This window comes from Lepisma saccharinum, chromosome 13 (assembly GCF_977018435.1).
Source record: "Lepisma saccharinum chromosome 13, izLepSacc3.1, whole genome shotgun sequence".
NCBI classification, from domain to species: domain Eukaryota; kingdom Metazoa; phylum Arthropoda; class Insecta; order Zygentoma; family Lepismatidae; genus Lepisma; species Lepisma saccharinum.
In genome coordinates, this window is record NC_139241.1 from 12,963,424 (window position 1) to 12,982,452 (window position 19,029).

The following is a 19,029-nucleotide window of genomic DNA, read 5'->3' on the forward strand; positions in this document are numbered from 1 at the left end:
ACGTACTTCATCAGGTACCCGTTTGTCACTTTTTTGATCTGACACTTGAGAGTGGCTGCCTCAAGGAAGCTTTTAAAATTGTTTTGGATCTGGTAGCGGTGCTCATTCAACCCCGTTATTTCGTATAGTTCCCGTTGCACGATGTCTTTTTCTCTCAGGTATTCTAGCAATCAAACTGAAGAAAAGAAATTGTCAGATGTAAGTATCAACGGTATTTCCTGTGGTAGTTCCAATATAAGGTCCATAACCACTGATCCACCAACACCAAGTTCAGGGGGATCGTCTTCCCTGTTGAAGCACCCTGATAAGGTTCTCCTTGAACGAGACAGCCACTTCTGGTAGCAATTGCCCACACTTTGTAACCGAATGATATCGGCTTAACATGCATGTGCTGTTTAGCACCGTGACGCCCAAAATATGGAACCATGGATTCGTCTACGGAAAGGTATGGATCACCAGGAAATTAGTTAAGCCAGCGCTCATTTAACATACACCACACTGGTCTTATCTTGCTAAACCTGTTCCTTTCATCTATTTCAGAATTGTTGCAAAAGTGTAAATCCCTCAAAATTTCTTCAAACCGGTTTCTGGACATAGCTTTTGACACCGCATCATGATGGACGTCTTCCACTATTTCCCAGTACATTCTGGTTCGGGGAAGAACATTATAACCTGACAGGAAAAGGATGGCAAATAACAGATGGACTTCATCATTCGACAAAGTAAAAGACATGTTCTCATTTTCTTTAGCATATTGTAACAGTTGGGCTGAAAAGTTCGTAGGCTAACATAGTAAAAAATATTTTTTTGACAAAATTCGATTTTATTATTCAATATAGTTGCCTTTGAGGGTGATACAACGATTATAGCGGTCATACAATTTTTCGATGCCATTTTTATAGTACGATTTCTCTTTAGCCTCAAAATAGGCCTCAGTTTCGGCGATTACCTCTTCATCAGTGCTAAATTTCTTTCCAGTGAGCATTCTTTTAAGGTCTGCAAACAGGAAAAAGTCACTGGGGGCCAGATCTGGAGAATATGGTGGATGGGGAAGCAATTCGTAGTCTAATTCATATAATTTTGCCATTGTTTTCATTGATTTGTGACACGGTGCATTGTCTTGATGAAACAGCACTTTTTTCTTCTTCAAATGGGGCCGTTTTTTCGTGATTTCATTCTTTAAACGCTCCAACAACGCTATGTAATAATCTCAGCTATCTCGATCAACTTCACTTTACGATCATTTAAAATTATTTTGTGGACTTTTTTGATGTTTTCGTCGGTAACAGCCTCTTTGGGGCGTCCACTGCGTGCATCGTCTTCGATGCTCATTTCGCCTCGTTTAAATTTAGCAAACCACTTCTCAACGGTTGATTTTCCTGGTGCAGAGTCCGAATAATGTTTATCAAGCCAAGCCTTGGCTTCAACAGTATTTTTTTTCGCCAAAAAGCAATGCTTTATTAACACACGAAATTCTTTTTTATCCATTTTTTCACAATAACAAAAGCTGCTTCACTCACAATGCTATATCTCACGAACTAATTATCCGGCAGCTGTGAAATTTATACACGTATCTTTTGAAGGTTAGTACTAAGTAAAAATCACATGGATTTAATTCTAGTAACGCCATCTATGAGTCAGCCTACAAACTTTTCAGCCCAACTGTTACTGTACGGTTAACGATGAATTCTATAACGTCATCATAAAAAAACATCTGAAACAAATCTACAGGTGTGAAATCTCTGTCAAGAAATGGTGGGTGTTGGAATTCCCTTTGGGACGTATCTGGAATATCACCTTCCTTTCAATTAGCCTTTTTTGAAGATAGTTTTGTTTTTTCTGTCCGAGACCCTCCCTGGAATGTCAAGTTTTCCAATTGGTCACTGTACCTGTACATCTGGTTATGAATAGAGTCTTCATTGTCATTCATATTTGGTTCCTCTGCTGTATCAGCAACACTTGTGGAACATAAATTAGGATCTTCTGACTGGACATACCTCCTGATCAAAGGTATCAGCATCACCAGATCTAGACTGCAACATTCCTTCATCTGTTACTTTCGTAAACACCAGCTCTGCTGTTGCTCAAAGCTGATTGCCTGATAAGCTGTTCAGATCACCTGACGGGTCCTCTCCATTGCTGTCCCCATCATTCACTGCTGCATTTTCTGGAGGTTCCATGTCACTTTAGCCACCAAAATACCTTCAGTCTCCTCATATTCTTCTAAAATGGAAGCTATCTCCTTCACCGTCAAACTGGAACCAAAAGAAAAAAAAATGTTACAGCTTTATGAAAAAAAGAGTAGTCTATATCAGAGCGGCTGTTTTACACTTGTACGTAAGACTTTCTTCCTATCGTATATTATATTGGTTTATTTTGCCAGTTCTCACTACCCATCACCCTTAGGCGAGCACATAAGTGTATATTTGCTATCAGAACAACATTGTTATCAACTTGAGAAGTGAAAGTGCGAATGCCATGCACTCCAGAACAGCGGCTCCCTTCCGTGACCATTGTCGACACAAAAAACTATGTCAAAATATTACCATGCTCTTCAATGAATAACATGAAACTCACTCAACATTATTAAAACGACATGTTTTTAAAAGCTTATTATTGACTTACTAAGGAAAAGTAATTTAATAACAAACAGAAATGCACTTACTTGTTACAGAGCGACATTCCACCTTCTGCATGCCAGGAAAACTCCATACACAATACACCCCACGAGACAGCAAGAGGGGAGTGGCTGGCGTCATCGTACGCAGTGATACCAACCGACAGTACATAAAATGCTGTACCGCTCACACCGATAATTATTTCTGTTTCAGAGCTGCCCGAATGTTACGTCGACAAGTATCGACAATGGGCAGAAATGGGTTAAAAGAGAGAAAAGTTGTTTTGTATCTCGGTTGCAACAATGTTCAATACACTGGGATATGCAGGATTTTTTTCTTGGGATGGGCTGGAAGAGTAAATGTGGATATGGCTTTATTTTGGACGACAGGATCCATAATAAAATTTTTTTGTTATTTTTGGAGCTTTTCAGTCTATTAGAATTGTATTCAAAGACAAAAATGGTAATCGGAACTCACTTTAAAAGAGGTTTCGCATTTACACATTTTGATTTTCACATTTGCACATTTTGAAGTCTTAACGGATTTTTATTTGAAAATTCTGATTTTCTCAAAATTTCGGTAGGGGCTGTAACCCCATCAGCTACTCCTCTACGTACATACGCCAATGTTCAATGAATAGGTATTTTTCTGTGTGGACAATGAGAATTAACTAAAGAAAGTTCTTGGTTCATTGTAAGCGGCTAATGTATAGAGAAAGGCTAGGTGGACAAGAATACAGTCTCCAGTCCACCATCCCGTTGTTTACCGCAGCATGTTTGAATGTCTTTCTTTAAAATGTCTCACCTTGTTGGCTAGACAATTATTCAAACGACAATAAGATTAGCTATTGTAAAATGCTTTGTTGGTAAGAACAGCGAGACAATCCAGATGTGAATTATCGCGGACATTTATGCGGGGAAGAAGCCAGAAAAATTCCAACCAATTCCGGGAATCGAACCCAGATCTCCCGCGTGGTTGTCAGATGCTCTACCGACCAGACAACCGCAGCTCCTTGGATGAGTTCCATACTTTGATTATTTCAATTTATTTTAATATATTTTCTTGTTTTTATGGATTTTCTTTGCACTTAAAATGTCTCACCTCGTTGACCAGACAATTATTTTATAACAAAGAAACAAAAAAATGCTGCTCCCAGAATTTGATAAAAATCGAATGACTAGAAAGTAATTTCGTTGTATTGCTTTCATAAATACTATATTTATGTATATCTCTGGCTAGATACTTAATAGTAGTTTTGGTATTACTAGTATAATTAGTAATAATTCACCTAATTAATTAATTATACGTAAGTATTATTAATTAATTATAAGTATTATTATTTAATTAAAGTATAACAAAACAATGGTAATGTGAATTTGGAGAAAGTTCTAGAAATAAGACCCCCCCTTGATAAAATCCTGCGTACGCTACTGTTGAGTGTTGGTCCTCACCACAAACGGTCCCAGGTTTGATATCCTAACATAAATATGGGCATTTATTTCTGAGTATCCCTACATGTATTTTGCTAAATCTGAAATCTGGATTCATCCCTATTATTGTAATTTGCCAGAAATGGCCGAAAAGTGACTATACATAACAAACAGCAAATACTGAGGTGATGATCGTTTTGCAATCTGAGGATAAGGAAGAACTGCCGATAATTACCGTATGTGGTGTTATAGACAAAATATGCATGACAGAATTGCAGAGGAGAAAGCACATTAAATTTATCATCGGGAACTTACAAGTTGTTCCATAAAATCCCAGAGCTTTTTTTCTGGGAAGAAAGGCTGCAGTACTCTTCAAGTTAGTTTGTTCTTGCATTCATCAAAAGAACTTTTCAAAACATTGTGGTATGTTCAGAAATAATCACCTACCTACCATTTATTCTCATTGAATATGGAAAATTCTGGTTCCTGAATATTATGGTCCACTTTCCGAGTTAGCTCATACTTCCTTCTTACATTATTCTGTTAGAAATGTGCACTTGTGAAGGCTATATAAAGCAGTGGGAATATAGTACATTAACATAACATAACATTATTGTGGTGTTACTGTATTCAAGCTACTACTACATTCCTGTTCAGCGTGTGTCCTGTACTGGCAAAGAAGAAATATGGTAACTCTATTTACATCTAAAGCACCTGTTACTACGGCACTTTCCCCTCTTCTCCCTTTTTAATTTCTCATGTGTGGAGAACATTTTCACTAGTGGCAAATAGTCCAGCATTCAGCTAGTGATAAAATTAATAATGATAAAATTAATAAAACGTACATTATTACGTACATATTGATGAGTAAAATGAATGTTTGCTTGCCAACCTAGGTAACAAGCAGTATTTTAATTCCTTTCCTCGCTATACTTAACTGATTGATTTGGTTTATTTTACTTCGCTTTTCTGAAACTTTTGACTAATCGCGAAGATGAGGATGTGTGATGACATGGTGAGATTGATGAAGGGGGCACCCCAAAGAACACCAATTCCCAGGGTGGGATTTGAACCCGGGACCTCTGGTGTCGCTATAATTAAGTGCAAAGACACATTCGCAAAAGCTGTCGTAGACTATGCAGTGTGAAAACAGAAATTACACATTATACAAATTTCTCTTTGGCATTTCCTCATTGTAGTAAGAAATACACTGACTTGTTTATGTAACTCTCTCCCCTTGGTCTCATTATTTAATTTCACGATAACAGTTCAGTATATCGGAAACACATTTCTTCATTTTTACAGGAGAAACTACTTACGGAAATGAGTTTCTGCAAGCTTTCCAACGTTCGTCGAGGTATTTTCTTTCATCGTGGAATATAATTCGGTATCAGTTAGTTATATTGGAGACACTTTAAAATCGGATATTTTGTGCTTCGTATGGTTCGTACTTGCCAATTGTGTATTGTGGAACATATTTGAAGGTGCCATTAAGGTTTTCACACGATTAGAAACTTTTTTACACTAAAATAAGCCATTTCTCGAAGTGTTACGGAATGCATGTCATGGTGCGAGCCCCACAAAACATTCACGGATAGCCCCAAAAACCATTTGGGATCGTATAACCATCAACGAATAGCCCCAAAAACCATTCCCGGATAGCCCCACGGACCATTCACAGAAGTTAAGTTTAGGCAAACATAGTTAAAAAACGGCGTGGTTACGTTTTCGCTTAAATTGAAGCAACAGGAATTGACTTCCAGCTGAAATATATTGAAAGATGAAAGAAAATACCTCGAAGAACTTCGACAACGCTACAGAAACTGATTTCCGTAAGTAGTTTCTCCTGTAAATTTGAAGAAAAGTGTCTCCGATATAACGAATTGTTACCTATATTTGACCCAGAAATCATGTATTTTTCAAGAGAAATATCTCACCGACGCACAATTGCCATTGCTTTCGTTACGTGAACTGCATGCTGCATATGTTTGATGACGTAAGCCCCTGTCAGTGTTTCCAACCCCCCTTTTTTTTCACTATGCTTGACTAATCTAACCAAACCTAACCTTATCGGAAATGGTTCGTGGGGCTATCCATCAGCTACCCATGCATAATGTACAATTTCCACTGGTGACAAACACGATAGTAGGTATTTTTCGGTAACAGTTCCGATTGTTTTATGATTTCTCCTAGCACAAAGACTAATTATCGTAGAATTTTGGAAATCATTGTCACACAAAATTTGAACCTTCCTTAAAGTAATGAGCACTGTTTGGACCCGAAAAAAGTTATTTATGTTGAAATAGAACAACTTGAAAATTACCTTACGCACTCCTTATGGACAAGATATTCTCCGTCGACAAGCGACAATAAATATTGTAGAAGCGTGGGAATGAATGTAGAAGTAAATCGGAACCTTAGTAGAATGCATTTAGGGATTTATTTTAATGCTAAGGAAACCAAACCTAACCTGCCTAACCTAACCACGAAAGCATATATTGAACAAAACCTTAAGTAATCACTAAAACTCCGTAGTATGTGTTGGTAAAATTTAAGTACCCCCGAAACGCATTTCTTCAAATTTACAGGAGAAATTACTTACCGAATGCAGTTTCTTTAGAATTGTGGAAGTTCGGGGAAGTGTTTTCTCGCATCGTTCATTCAATTTTGCAGGTAAATCATCTATTTTTCGATATAAATGTGTGACCGATGCACGAAAGCTGTTGCATCCATTTACTTCCAGGTGGATGTAGCCTGTGTGTGATGACATAATCCCAGTCAGGGTTTCCAAACACGTGTTTTTGTAACTGAAGAAGGTACGTTTCCGCAAATGGTTTGTGGGGCTATGTGTCAATGGTTCGTGGGGCTATGTATCAATGGTTCGTGGGGCTATGCGAGAATGGTGTGTGGGGCTATGCATATTTTTGGAGCGATTTTACAATACAGGGAATTTCTCCATTTTGTTTGAAATTCGGCATACTCACTAATTTTGGCCCCCTAATCACGAATCTGCAGTCAAAATTTGGCGCTCACACGTGGAAATAGCAAAATAATCGAAATTAAGTTCTTATTTCCACACCCTCGATTTCCGAATTTCCCGCCGGTTCCGGGCTCCGCCCCTGGGGTAATGGACCTACCGCCCCCAACCGCTATCGCGGCCCCGCCTATATCTATAGACTCCCTGTTAAGGGCATGTTAGAAAGTGGCCGGATTCACCTGCCCCAAATAAGCGCCAAATTTTTACGTGAGCGCCAAATTTTAAGTGCAGATTCGTGATTAGGAGACCCAAATTAGTAAGTAACCGAAAATTCAAACAAATTGGAGAAATTCCCTGTATTGTTAAATTATACCGAAAGTTGAAATAATTCTTTTACAGTAATTACCTAACCTAATATTTAATCCGTCTATATAGAAGTTCACTGCTCTAGGCGTGCGTCTATGTGACAAAACATACTTTTCAAAATATATTTGACAAAAATAGCGAAGCTTGGTTGCAATCGACAGACGATACAATATTTGTAAAGACGATTTGTCCACTGCCGTACTAGTACTAAGTAAGATAATGAACACCGTTAATTTAAGTTTATGTTGTATTTGCTTCGGGTGAAACATATTTCCATATCGTTTACGATGATATATATGGGAGTCACTAAATGTTTATAGATGTATCCATCACTTAATTTTAATTCTACAAATTCAGTACGGTACATGATAATTGAGACTTCATACTTTGTAGTTTTGAAGCCGAGAGTCTCTCTTATTGCACACAGTGTTGAGCTCCGCCCCGCTCTTCGTTTGTCTGACGTATGCAGAAATAATATTTATTGTTACGTTCGGCATGATGGGTTTAGGACTCTAAGCATATATAATACATTTATTCTCAATTCCCATCAATTGTAGTGTATTTATGCTAGGAGCACTAAACCAAACATGCCTATCCTAATAACCCAAAGAGTACAAGCGTACGTCAGACAAACAAAGGGCGGACTGACCTCAATACAGTGTGCGATAAGTGAGACCCTGACTACGAAAGCAGTTTTCAAACATGGCAGCCAGGTGCTTTCGGTTGTGGTTGCCGTGCATAAACGAAAACAGTATGTTTCTCGTGTTAAAATATTACTAAATGTGAGGACAGGACAGTAAATAGGCGAACTAAACGTTATTGGAGGTGACGAAGAAGATCCACAGAGTGGTATGTGTTTGCCTTGACATTTCTAGATTTTCTTTTTCACCAAAGTTTGAAGAAAATAATAATTACCAATTAGTACAGCTAGGAATTATTGTTCCGAGAGTTTTATTCTGAATAATTATGGAAAGTTTTTTTAAGGTTTTAAAGGCATAAATGAGTGTTCAGTCGTACAATTATGAGGTCCTAAGCTGTGACATTTTGTCTCCACGGAGCGTACCTCCTCGATGGCGTAGTGGTAACATCGTCCCATTGTAATAAAGGGTTTCCGGGTTCGGTACTCTGTGGTGATTCGTATCCCACTCCAGTCCCGATTAGCTGTACGGCACATAAAGTGAAATTAAAACAAAAACAAACAAATTTATCCGGTAACACTTTACTATAGGTGAGACGCATTTCTTCAAATTTACAGGAGAAAGTACTTACGCAAATAATTTTCTGTAGCGTTGTTGAAGTTCGTGAATGTAGTTTTGATCCATTTTAGGTAACGATTAGATGAACCGGAAACACATTTCTTGAAATGGTAAGACTCTAGTTTACGTCCTTTTCCTAAGGAATACGTGTCATATATCGTTGGAAAGCTTATTTTATAAGGAATTCAACAACTTAATCCCAAAGCGAGGAAAAATTTCCTGGAGGAGTAAATCGAGAAAAACCGATGTTGTCCGGATATGCGTAATTGAACGTACTGGGGAATTTTTTCGATGATGAAGCACGCATTTAGGGGTGAAATGAGTGCTAATGGAACCTAACCTAACAGGCCTAACTTAACCTCTTAGGCATACCTCGTCCTCGTGAATGGTTAGTGGGGCTATCGTGAACAGAAAGTGTAAAAAGAAAAAGGTACTTACCCGAAGAGATGCCCCCTGCCACACCACGAACGCACACCGCGAACGCAAAGAAGCAATCACCATGCAGATAAGGATGTAAAGTAGAGTCTAGCCCTTGAAATTTACAGGAGAAAAGACGAGAAAGTACTTAGGAATTTAGTTCTTGTGGACTTTCTGAAGCTGGGGCAAGTGTTTTTTCGAAACGTGCAACTTATTCGGCCTGTAAATAAGGTATTTTTCGACATTCATGTATCTCCGTTGCACGATAGCTCGTGCCACCATTACCGTCGACTACGTGAATCAAATGTTCCATGCATTCGATTTCGTAACCTCCTGTCAGTGCAGCAACCACGTGGTAGTTTTACAAGATGACGTGTGAGCGGGATTTTTTTTTTCCAATTTAATTTTCTATGTTTGCCTAACCTAACCTTCCGTGAATGGTTTGTGGATTAATAACAATCATTTTTCGGTTAATAAGTGTTAGTGTAACAACCACGCTGTAGTTTTACAAGATGACGTGTGAACAGTTTTTTTTTTTCCAATTCAATTTTCTATGTTTGCCTAACCTAACCTTCCGTGAATGGTTTGTGGATCAATTTTCGCTTAAAAACCTTTTGTGAATAGTTTGTGCGGCATTTATCGGTTCATAAGTTCGGAAACACTGCCCATCAGCTGACGATAGACAACGTGTGTCAAGATTTGCCCGCCAAATTAGCAACGACCAATAAATAATTATAATGTTAAAAATAACGCTTTTTTCATGGGAAAAAAAGTGATCCAAAGTTGAAAAATGTTCTGCTATGCATATGAGGTAAGTATAAATGAATTTTATTTGAAAATAAATGAGTTAAATGTGTCTCCGGCTTATCTAACTGGTACCCTTTCGGCATCAGAGCACAATGTTCCGTGTGTTAGACGACGTAAACCTCGTAGTCAGTGTTTCAAACCATGCCGTGTTATTGCTACAAGATGATGTGTCGAGAATGTGCTGTGAAGTTGTTGCCAGGTGTGGAAGATGCCGTTGAATTTTTAATTCAACACGGAATCGTGATGAAAGAAGTGTAATGCAGGATGTGGAAAGTTAACATTCAAAAGAATTCCGTGTATTTTCTTTCATCGAGAGAGAAAAACCGATGTTGTCCGTATATGCTAAATTGAACGAAGTGAGTGCTAATGGAACCTAACCTAACCTCGTAGGCATATCTCATCCCCATGATGGAGCTAACATGAATGGTTTGTGGGGCTACCCGTGCATGGTTTTTGGGGCTAACGTGAATGGTTCGTGGGCTACCTGTTAATGGTTCGTGAGGCTACCCGTGAATGGTTAGTGGGGCTATCGTGAACAGAAAGTGTAAAAAGAAAAAGGTACTTACCCGAAGAGATGCCGGCTGTCTGCAAGCACGGTTTTGAACGATGCACTAAATTATTACTGGGGATAAATGTATTTTACGTATCTACAAGCTTTTGGAACCTGTTCTTCTTCATGCACCATACACACGCACAACGCACTGCGAACGCAAAGAAGCCATCACCACGCAGAACGCAAATGAGCAAAACACATTTATTCACAAGGACGAGCCTGCAGTGTTGTTAACTCCCATTGGTTACCACCAAAATGCAATAAGGACGTAAAGTAGAGTAGCCATATAATTTGTGACTAGGGTTTTTAGATGTATTTCAAGTCTGAGTATGTGATATGGCAAATATAAACTCCGTACCTTAAATATTTATACCGTTTAATTGAATTGAATTTGAATTTATGGATACGTTGGAATCACACAGACACTTTATATTGTTAACACTTTTGTGTGTAGGTGGTGAGAGGTTGTATGTAATATGTAAGGTTGTGAAATAGAGAAAAACATCTGCTTGTACCCTTGAATTTGTGGAAAGTTCGCCGTGGAAACCTGGAATTATACTTATTGTATCATGGTCCTAAAGTGGCCACCCTGATTTTACATGCAGTAAGTGAGTGACAAGTTAGACTTAAGTCTTGAAGCTTTACTGGTGACAAATGATGGACAAATTCTCTCAGGATATCAACTTCAGGCTCCCATAAGCTCTGAAACCTTTCCAGAACCTGCCTGGTTCAGACAATCTATTCAAGCAGTTAGACATTGGTTTGTAAGCAGAGTTTTTCCCCCCTTGAGAATCATGTAATTAGAATTAATACTATTATTTGCCTACAGAATCGTGTAAATGCTGTGGAACCCCAATCTTACGTTCCCGGACTTTACATTTTCCCTCATTATACATTCAAACTTCATGGTCCCAACATAGCAAAATGCAATGAAATTTTCCTCGATTTTACATTTTGGTATAATTTAACGATGCACGGAATTTATCCAATTCGTTTGAAATTTGGGATACTTACTAATTTGGGCCTCGTAATCACGAATCTGCACTTAAAATTGGCGCTCACGTATAAATTTGGTGCTTATTTGGGGGCAGGTGAATCTGGCCAATTTCTAACATGCCTTTAACAGAGACTCTATAGAGAAATCCAGGGAGCCGGAGCGGAGGCGGGGCCGCGTTAGCGGTTGGGGGCAGTAGGTCAATTACCCCAGGGGCGGAGCCCGGAATCTGTGGGAAATTTGGAAATCGAGGGTGTAGAAATAAGAACTTAATTTAGATTATTATGCTATTTCCACGTGTGAGCGCCAAATTTTAACTGCAGATTTGTGATTAGGGGGCCAAAATTAGTGAGTATGTCAAATTTCAAACAAAATGGAGAAATTCCTGGTATTGTAAAATCGCTCCTTACATTTTCCTCCATTTTAATTTTTCTCAGCTTAGTCCCCTGGAGAATGTAAAATCTAGGTTCCACTGTAGATTGCTTGGTTTGTAAGGAGGTAAAAATGTAACATCAAAGTTGGATTTTGAGATTTATAAGTGTTAAATGGATAGGAAAGGATGAAGAAAACAGTGTGAAAGCCCATGTTTTGGAGGATTGTGGTGGTGGACATTTGATACACGTGACCCTCTGTACCCCACCAAAAATTGAATAATTTTGCATGGTTGCTGAAAATTATGTTGTATTTAGCTTGCAGAGATTCGTTATGGTGAAGTAATGTACCCCTGTTTCCTTATCCTGAAGCAGCACAGGCTGAAGTCTTTGTACAAGAGAATATGGCATTCAAAGCAACACCAAAAGGAACATTGCATACTGATTCATAAACATAAAGATATTGTTTATTGTTCATTCTTGAAGGGAATACCTTACATTACTGGGGGTTCACTGCTCCTGTGCGATTAGGGGCAACAGTGCCCGATCATAATGTAATATAATTAATATTTATTGCAAATTTATTGACTTAAGCCATTAATAATTTGTTTATGAATCTCTATGCAATGTTCCTTCTTACTAAACCAACCCCTGCCACTGTGTGAAACATATTCAGTTTCCGCAAATAAGACTTTCTCTGCCTAACAAATAGGATGGAGGGCTTGTCCAAAATGTTTTTATGTGGGAGTATAAGGTTTTATAATAGGGATGTAAGAATAAATTAAGCACTGAAACGACAATAAACTGTGCCTCTATGAAAAATTTCTGGGTTGCATGGGAAAAGAATAAGAAACTGTTATGTAGGTGTTGGGGATGTGCTTATGAATCACTGGCCTAAATTATTTCATACAGCCCTAATTATAATGAATAACATATCAATTGTAACCTATACCTACAATTTAAAAAACTACCCATCAGAAGTGGTCTTACTGTTCTTGAATGGCAAGGGCAGGGGTTGGGGGAGAGGGGTCATAACTTTCCCCTTTGGCCTATCATTATTAAAATGAAGAATGTCAGAGGCAGAAAATGATGGCTGGCTAGTAAAAAATGTATACGTAAGCCCCCCCCCCTTTTCAAAAATCATGGACCCACCACTGGTTTCATATCACTTTGGTGAAGGGGGATGACATGTAAAAATAATCGAAAACGACCGGTATTAGTGTGGAATCCATAGTTGTCGGGGTTGCTAGATGAATAGTGACACTCCCAATGCCGTTCAACTCCAAGACACCCCTGGCACCCATAGGGCTGGGGGTGGGAAGGGCTGACATGTAAAACGACCGGTATTAGTGTGGAATCCATAGTTTTCGGGGTCGCTAAGATGAATAGTGACTCTACCAATGCCATTCAACTCCAAGACAACCCTTGGCACCACTAGGGGTGAGGTGGGAAGGGGGTGACATGTAAAACGACCGATATTAGTGTGGAATCCATATAGTTTTCGGGGCCGCTGAGATGAATAGTGACACCACTATAGTTAGAATTCATTATATTCCTGTCTAATAGAAGATTGTGATAATCAAATTCCCGGCCAATGCCCGCCAATCAGCTAGTGTATTATAAAATAAGGTAAATCAAACAGGAATGACCGAAAACCTGTGAAAGCAAAATGGAAGTGATTCTACCATTAGCAGTGTTAGATTTATTGCTGTTATAATTTTACATAGTTAGGTTAGGAGTGCTAAGTTGGGTGACATTATCATTTGCACATTTTTTTCTTCTCTTTGAGTGTTCATGCAACATGTTTTTATGAATAAAAATGGCAAAAGTACTCAGGGAGAAATTTTTACTAATGTGAGCCGTACTTTCTATGTTGGTTATTTGTGGTTTCTGCACCCCAAAACACATTTTATATCCCATGTAACATCGAAACCTATCAAGTAAAAAAGAGTTCAACATGATTCTGAAGAGGATACAGTCGGTCAAGGGCCCTGCATGTTCATCTAAATATAATCAAGAGAACCGGTGTAAATAATAATGAACTGAAGAAGAATCTGTTAAGTATAGGATTTCAAGGCTGTCTGTTCTGTACCAAACGTTACATCATGTATATGTGTATTAAGTATGAAAATGTCATGAAAATCTGTATTAAGTATAAAATATCCGGAAATGTAAATATATGCACTTATGAGAAATTCATGTTTTTTTGGCTCTATTTGGCACGAAACTCCCATCATTTCGCTGATTCGATATGGTATGTGCAAGTTACAACTACTGTAACCTGCATTTCAGTATGAAATATGTCCACAATTAGTCCCTCGAATGGCTTTAGAATTAAGTATGAAGTCTGTAAATTACAAACTAACTCATGCTCATTTATCAACTTTCACCTTCTTTCTGCCTTCCCATTTACTATCTGTAAAGAAAGAAAATGCTCGGTTGATGGTGACGTTGAAAGCAAAACTTCAAATATGAAAAATATTAAGGTCAAATGTGTGACTGAACACACCATTCCCACTTCCAAGTTTTTTGAAACTAAAATATTCTCTTTTCAGGGAGTTATGTTTCAATAATGTATTCCATAAGGGTAAAAAGGTAAAAGGTAAAAAAATGTATCTGTTTGGAAAAACAACTACATCTGAAAGAAAATAACCGAGAAGAAATTCGCATCGCCAGTAGTGAAACAATTCGAAAACTTACATGATAAGTAAATAAATACTTACCAATAGAAGGTGTAGGTGAGTGGTTAGGGTTATGGCTTCACGATCTCAAGGATGCATGTTCGAGCCCGGTTACAGTATTTATTTTTTTAATTTTTTTTAGTTGCCAATGAGGCATCAACTTGTGTGCTCGAATCTGCATTTATACAGTGATTTTTTTTTTAATATCTGTGTCCACAGAATCACGAATACATGGGATAATGGGATGAGGGAAGTGCATACCACATGCATTTTTAATCCATAATTTCACTTGCTAATTTCGAAAAGCACCTTAGATTTTTCCTTCTTAAATAAATAAATAAATAATAAATAACCCATGGCGCGACAGACCTCGAAGGGCCTTGGCCTATCTCCCTACTACCTGTCTCCCTCCTACAATCCTACATAGAGGTGTGGAGAACTTTAACTACTATTGGGATGACATGGGGTCAGCACGTCAAACCCCCAGCCGTTGTAGATGATTTCCGAGACCGGGTTACACTACTTACTCGTAGCTCCCCAATTTCCTCACGATGGTGGGTTGCCACTGACCGTATACACAGGCCGAGAACCCAGGTGGACTTGAACCCATGCCATCCCTCAGTCGGATTCTTATATACAGCTACAGATTTTACAACACAACTATAATGTTAAGATCTGGACTAATTCTGTCGACTCATATAACCTAATATGTTCTTAGCTACTTTTCGTTTTATAAATTGAAATTCTATTCATAACTCAACCAATATATATGTATGGTAAATGTCTGTTATATCGGAGACACTTTTCTTCAAATTTACAGGAGAAACTACTTACGGAAATGTGTTTCTGTTGCATTTATCAAACTTCGTGGAGGTATTTTGTCACTATGGAGTGCTGCACAACAGAAAATAAGCACGTTTGATGTAATAAAGTAGCCTTTTGTACGAAGCGACAACATTATGCCGTTGTTTCCATTATGAACCTGCAGATGGCGCGAGTGTCGAAAGTCACACGGTCTCGCGAGAGGAAGAAGTGTTTCCAAACGTGCCTTTTTTTTACCAGAATTTTTTTATTTTCATTTTTTTAACTATGCTTACCTAACCTAACCTTGCTGGAAATGGTTCGTGGGGCTAACGTGAATGGTTTTTGGGGCTATCGTGAATGGTTTTTGGGGCTATCCGTCAATGGTTTTTGATGCTATCGTGAATGGTTTTTGGGGCTATCGGGAATGGTTTTTGGAGCTATTCGTCAATGGTTTGTGATGACATAATGAACACGAAAGTAGGTATTTTTCGGTTAAGAAAGTTGCAACACTGCAAGTCCACTCCAAATCGACAAAACACAAGCACGAATCGTGATGATCCACAGCTGTGCGCGAAATATTCTATGTTCCGCAACGGAAGAAAGGACCCAAAATAATTACTCGTAATGTGAAAAATCGAAGTTATTTTCGTGTAAAAAGCATAATGGCACCTTGAAATAGGTTCCTCAATACACAATTGGTAAGTACGAACCATTTGAAACTGAAAATATGCGTTAGAAAAGTGTCTCTGATATAACAGACATTTACCATATATATATACGTATATATATATATATATCTTTTTTTTTAAGCTGGAATTTTTGATGTGGCTGCTAAGAATTTCCAATTAACGTTCCACTGCTTCTTGATCTTGCGTGATTTGCAAAGCAAGAACTGTATGTATTGTTCACATGCATTTCCACATTTTGTAAGAAGTTTAATATCGAGTAGTCACTCTCAAACCCATTACATTTTTATTAAAAAATAACAGTCGTGCCGATATGTCTAATTAATTCAATTCTAGGTATATACCAGTTGGCATTGCACTGTAAAAGAAATCTGCCTTTGATGAGAGGCGAACCCAGGACCATTGGAATGTTGGGAAGTTATCATACCGACTTGACCACAACATCACGTTCACAAAGCATTTCATTTGCCCACTTAGACTTCTGTAAAAATAACTATTATACAACTTTATATGTTGTTCGACAATAAATGCAAGTTTAGGTATTTAAGGAAGGAAGTGGAGATCATGCAAAGAAAAGTCTGTTTTGCCCAGGATACAATTCACACACAGGAAGTTAGTTCCTTGATCGCTCTACAATAGGACGTTACCAAAAGGGTCGTGGAAGTGTGATCTCTGCCTCAACGTGTATCATCCACGAAACTATATATGACGTCACACATTGGTTCAATCAAGTAGATCCACAATAAAAACCTCCTTGCAATGGAGTGACGAGTAATTTTGTAAGCAAGGGATGTGGTTGTCGGGGCGGGGGGGGGGGGGTGATGATAATCTTTCAGTTTTTAAGAAACGTTTGTATGTGGATAGGGAATGATGAGTGCAGTGATACAAAGTCTATATCTTCTTCGCTCACTGCATGCATACAATGACTGAAACTTCACAGTCTTTCAAAGTATGAATGAATATAAATCATTTATTATTTTAATAGAAACTGAAGGAATATAATGGCAAACTGAAACAAACGTCACTTTTTGAAATCACAGCTTGACGCTGGGTTACTAACAAATCCAGCATTAACACTTGCGTCTGTGTTTGGATTTAGAGGCAAGATTTAATAGCACAGTAAACCAATGATGCACTAGGCATAAAATATAGTTCCATCAATTCCATGCAAACACTAGTTTTAAATTATACACTGTTTATTGTTTTTGTTATTACATTTATTTTATTCGTCTCATTTGATGGTTTCAAATTTATTAAAGTAGTTTTGTATTGAGCAGTTCCAAACAATTTGCAATTTGTATTGAAAATTAAAAACATTTGTCTTCAAATACGCAATAAATATTTCACAGACTTACATTAATTCTCATTCTATAGTTTTTTAAAAAAGTGCTATACGGGGAGAATCGAACCGGAGACCCTTCATGTGGTGGGCAGGTATCGTAATGACTTATATGCTTGTACTGTCTTCAAACCATATTGCACTATTTTATCTGATATTCATAGAAAATATTTCAAACAGAATATTACAATTAAACTTGTGTTTTTCTAAACTACGAAACATTATGTTTTCTTGTTAACTCTAAATATTGAATAGGAGAGAATTTAGAATTCGGTCACAGACAGGATAGCCCATGTCGTGTATGATTCAACAGTCTTACTTACAGAAGCCTGCGAGCTGAGCATGCGCAGTTCAACGATTGGCAAGCATCGCACTCTCTGCCTGAAACCACAATTGACATAGTTAACGCGAATGTTCTCTGAGCAGTATGACGTCATCCTTGGTTGATTTGCAGCGGAGTGCCCATTAATTTATAAACGAGATGTAGGGTTTTCATGACTTTTTTTTAAAAAAAATAATAATTAACCTCTATTTTACCTTACAGTTTGGCCACGAATATTTCTCTGTTCACCTTATTGGCTGAAAAACACATCCCAAGTGATATTGACAAGTAATTAGATTTATCAGAAGAAGAGTTTTCATATGCTCCCTCTGATAAATGTCCAAAAGCAACAATTCTACTAAATAAAAAAAGTCGATTCTACAAGAGATTTAAACCTGTGACCTTCAGACAACTGGGCCAGCTCTTTACTACTTTCCCACTTCATCACTCGATCAAACCAAGTTGAAATTTTGTCTTAAGAGTCGTCAGCAATCTTGCAAACTTCGTTAACATACCTGCTGTTTCTTACTAGTTTATTTTTACAACCTGGAATAGATTTGAGGTCTGCTACTCATAACTAGACTTCTGTGATAACTTATTCTCTCCAGTCTGATCTAATGTGACAAATATCATGTATTGTAAATGCAAAGTGGCATTGTTACATGTTGCAAATAATTTCTCATACAGACGTTAGTTCCAGATTTGGCCACATCCACCGAGGATTTACTTTCTGGACAGATAGTACCTACACCTTCTGAAAATCATCAAGCATGTGAAAGTCTGATGTATATTTTAGCCTGTTTGTTATCTTTTCTGTTCATTCTTATGTTGATCTCCCTTATGAACATTTTGTTAGTATGTTAGTTTTTTAAACTATCAGGTAAGAGATACGAGATTTGAATTGTGTTTGAACTGAAAAATTGTTGATTTTGTGCTGTTAGTCAAATTGTTACCTTTTATAATCTTAATTATTTTTTTTTGTTCCAGAAAATGACATTGAAATTTGTAGCTGGTCGCATCAAGGCTCTCATTCTTCTGTTTTTTGGAATGGTGAGAAGAGCCCTTTGCTGCTTTCGTCGCCACAGAAGGAATTCCTGCACCCCCATTCCACTGACTGCCGTGGGAGTTGTTCCAGATAATCCCACTGACATTGCTGACAAAGATGTAAGTTTCTATGCTAGTATTAAATTTCATCTTTTTTAAGGGGTTACCAGAGCCATGCTAACGTATAGGCCCAAGTTTCTTTGTGATAACTAGACATCGGATTTTAGGTTTTTAATCTATTTTTTCCTTTGCAGGTAAATATGAAATAACACATTACGTCAATCTTTCATTATAAAACGCAACAACTGACGAAGTTTAATAGTGCCTAAAATAACCTATTTTAGGTTTATGTGCCTAAATGAAA

At 37.8% G+C, this 19,029-nt stretch overlaps 2 protein-coding genes across 4 annotated transcripts in view; one reads left to right on the plus strand and one right to left on the minus strand.

Annotated features, from left to right (window-relative positions):
• LOC145996877 (putative peptidyl-tRNA hydrolase PTRHD1) overlaps positions 1-7,579 on the minus strand; it is a 29,742-nt gene extending 22,163 nt beyond the window's left edge. The window contains exon 1 of one of the 3 annotated variants that reach the window (XM_083133426.1): positions 7,437-7,579. The gene's annotated coding sequence lies outside the window, so the exon portion shown is untranslated. Of the gene's footprint in view, positions 1-7,431 lie in introns of all 3 variants that reach the window. The other 2 variants (XM_083133425.1, XM_083133427.1) reach the window with 2 other exon arrangements.
• Positions 7,580-8,081: 502 nt separating this feature from the next.
• The window catches only part of LOC145996878 (uncharacterized), a 35,622-nt gene continuing 24,674 nt past the window's right edge, over positions 8,082-19,029 (plus strand). The window contains exons 1-2 of the mRNA XM_083133428.1: positions 8,082-8,240; positions 18,609-18,785. Coding sequence (XP_082989554.1) covers positions 18,612-18,785 — 174 coding nt within the window. The 5' untranslated portion in view covers positions 8,082-8,240; positions 18,609-18,611. The remainder of the gene's footprint in view (positions 8,241-18,608; positions 18,786-19,029) is intronic.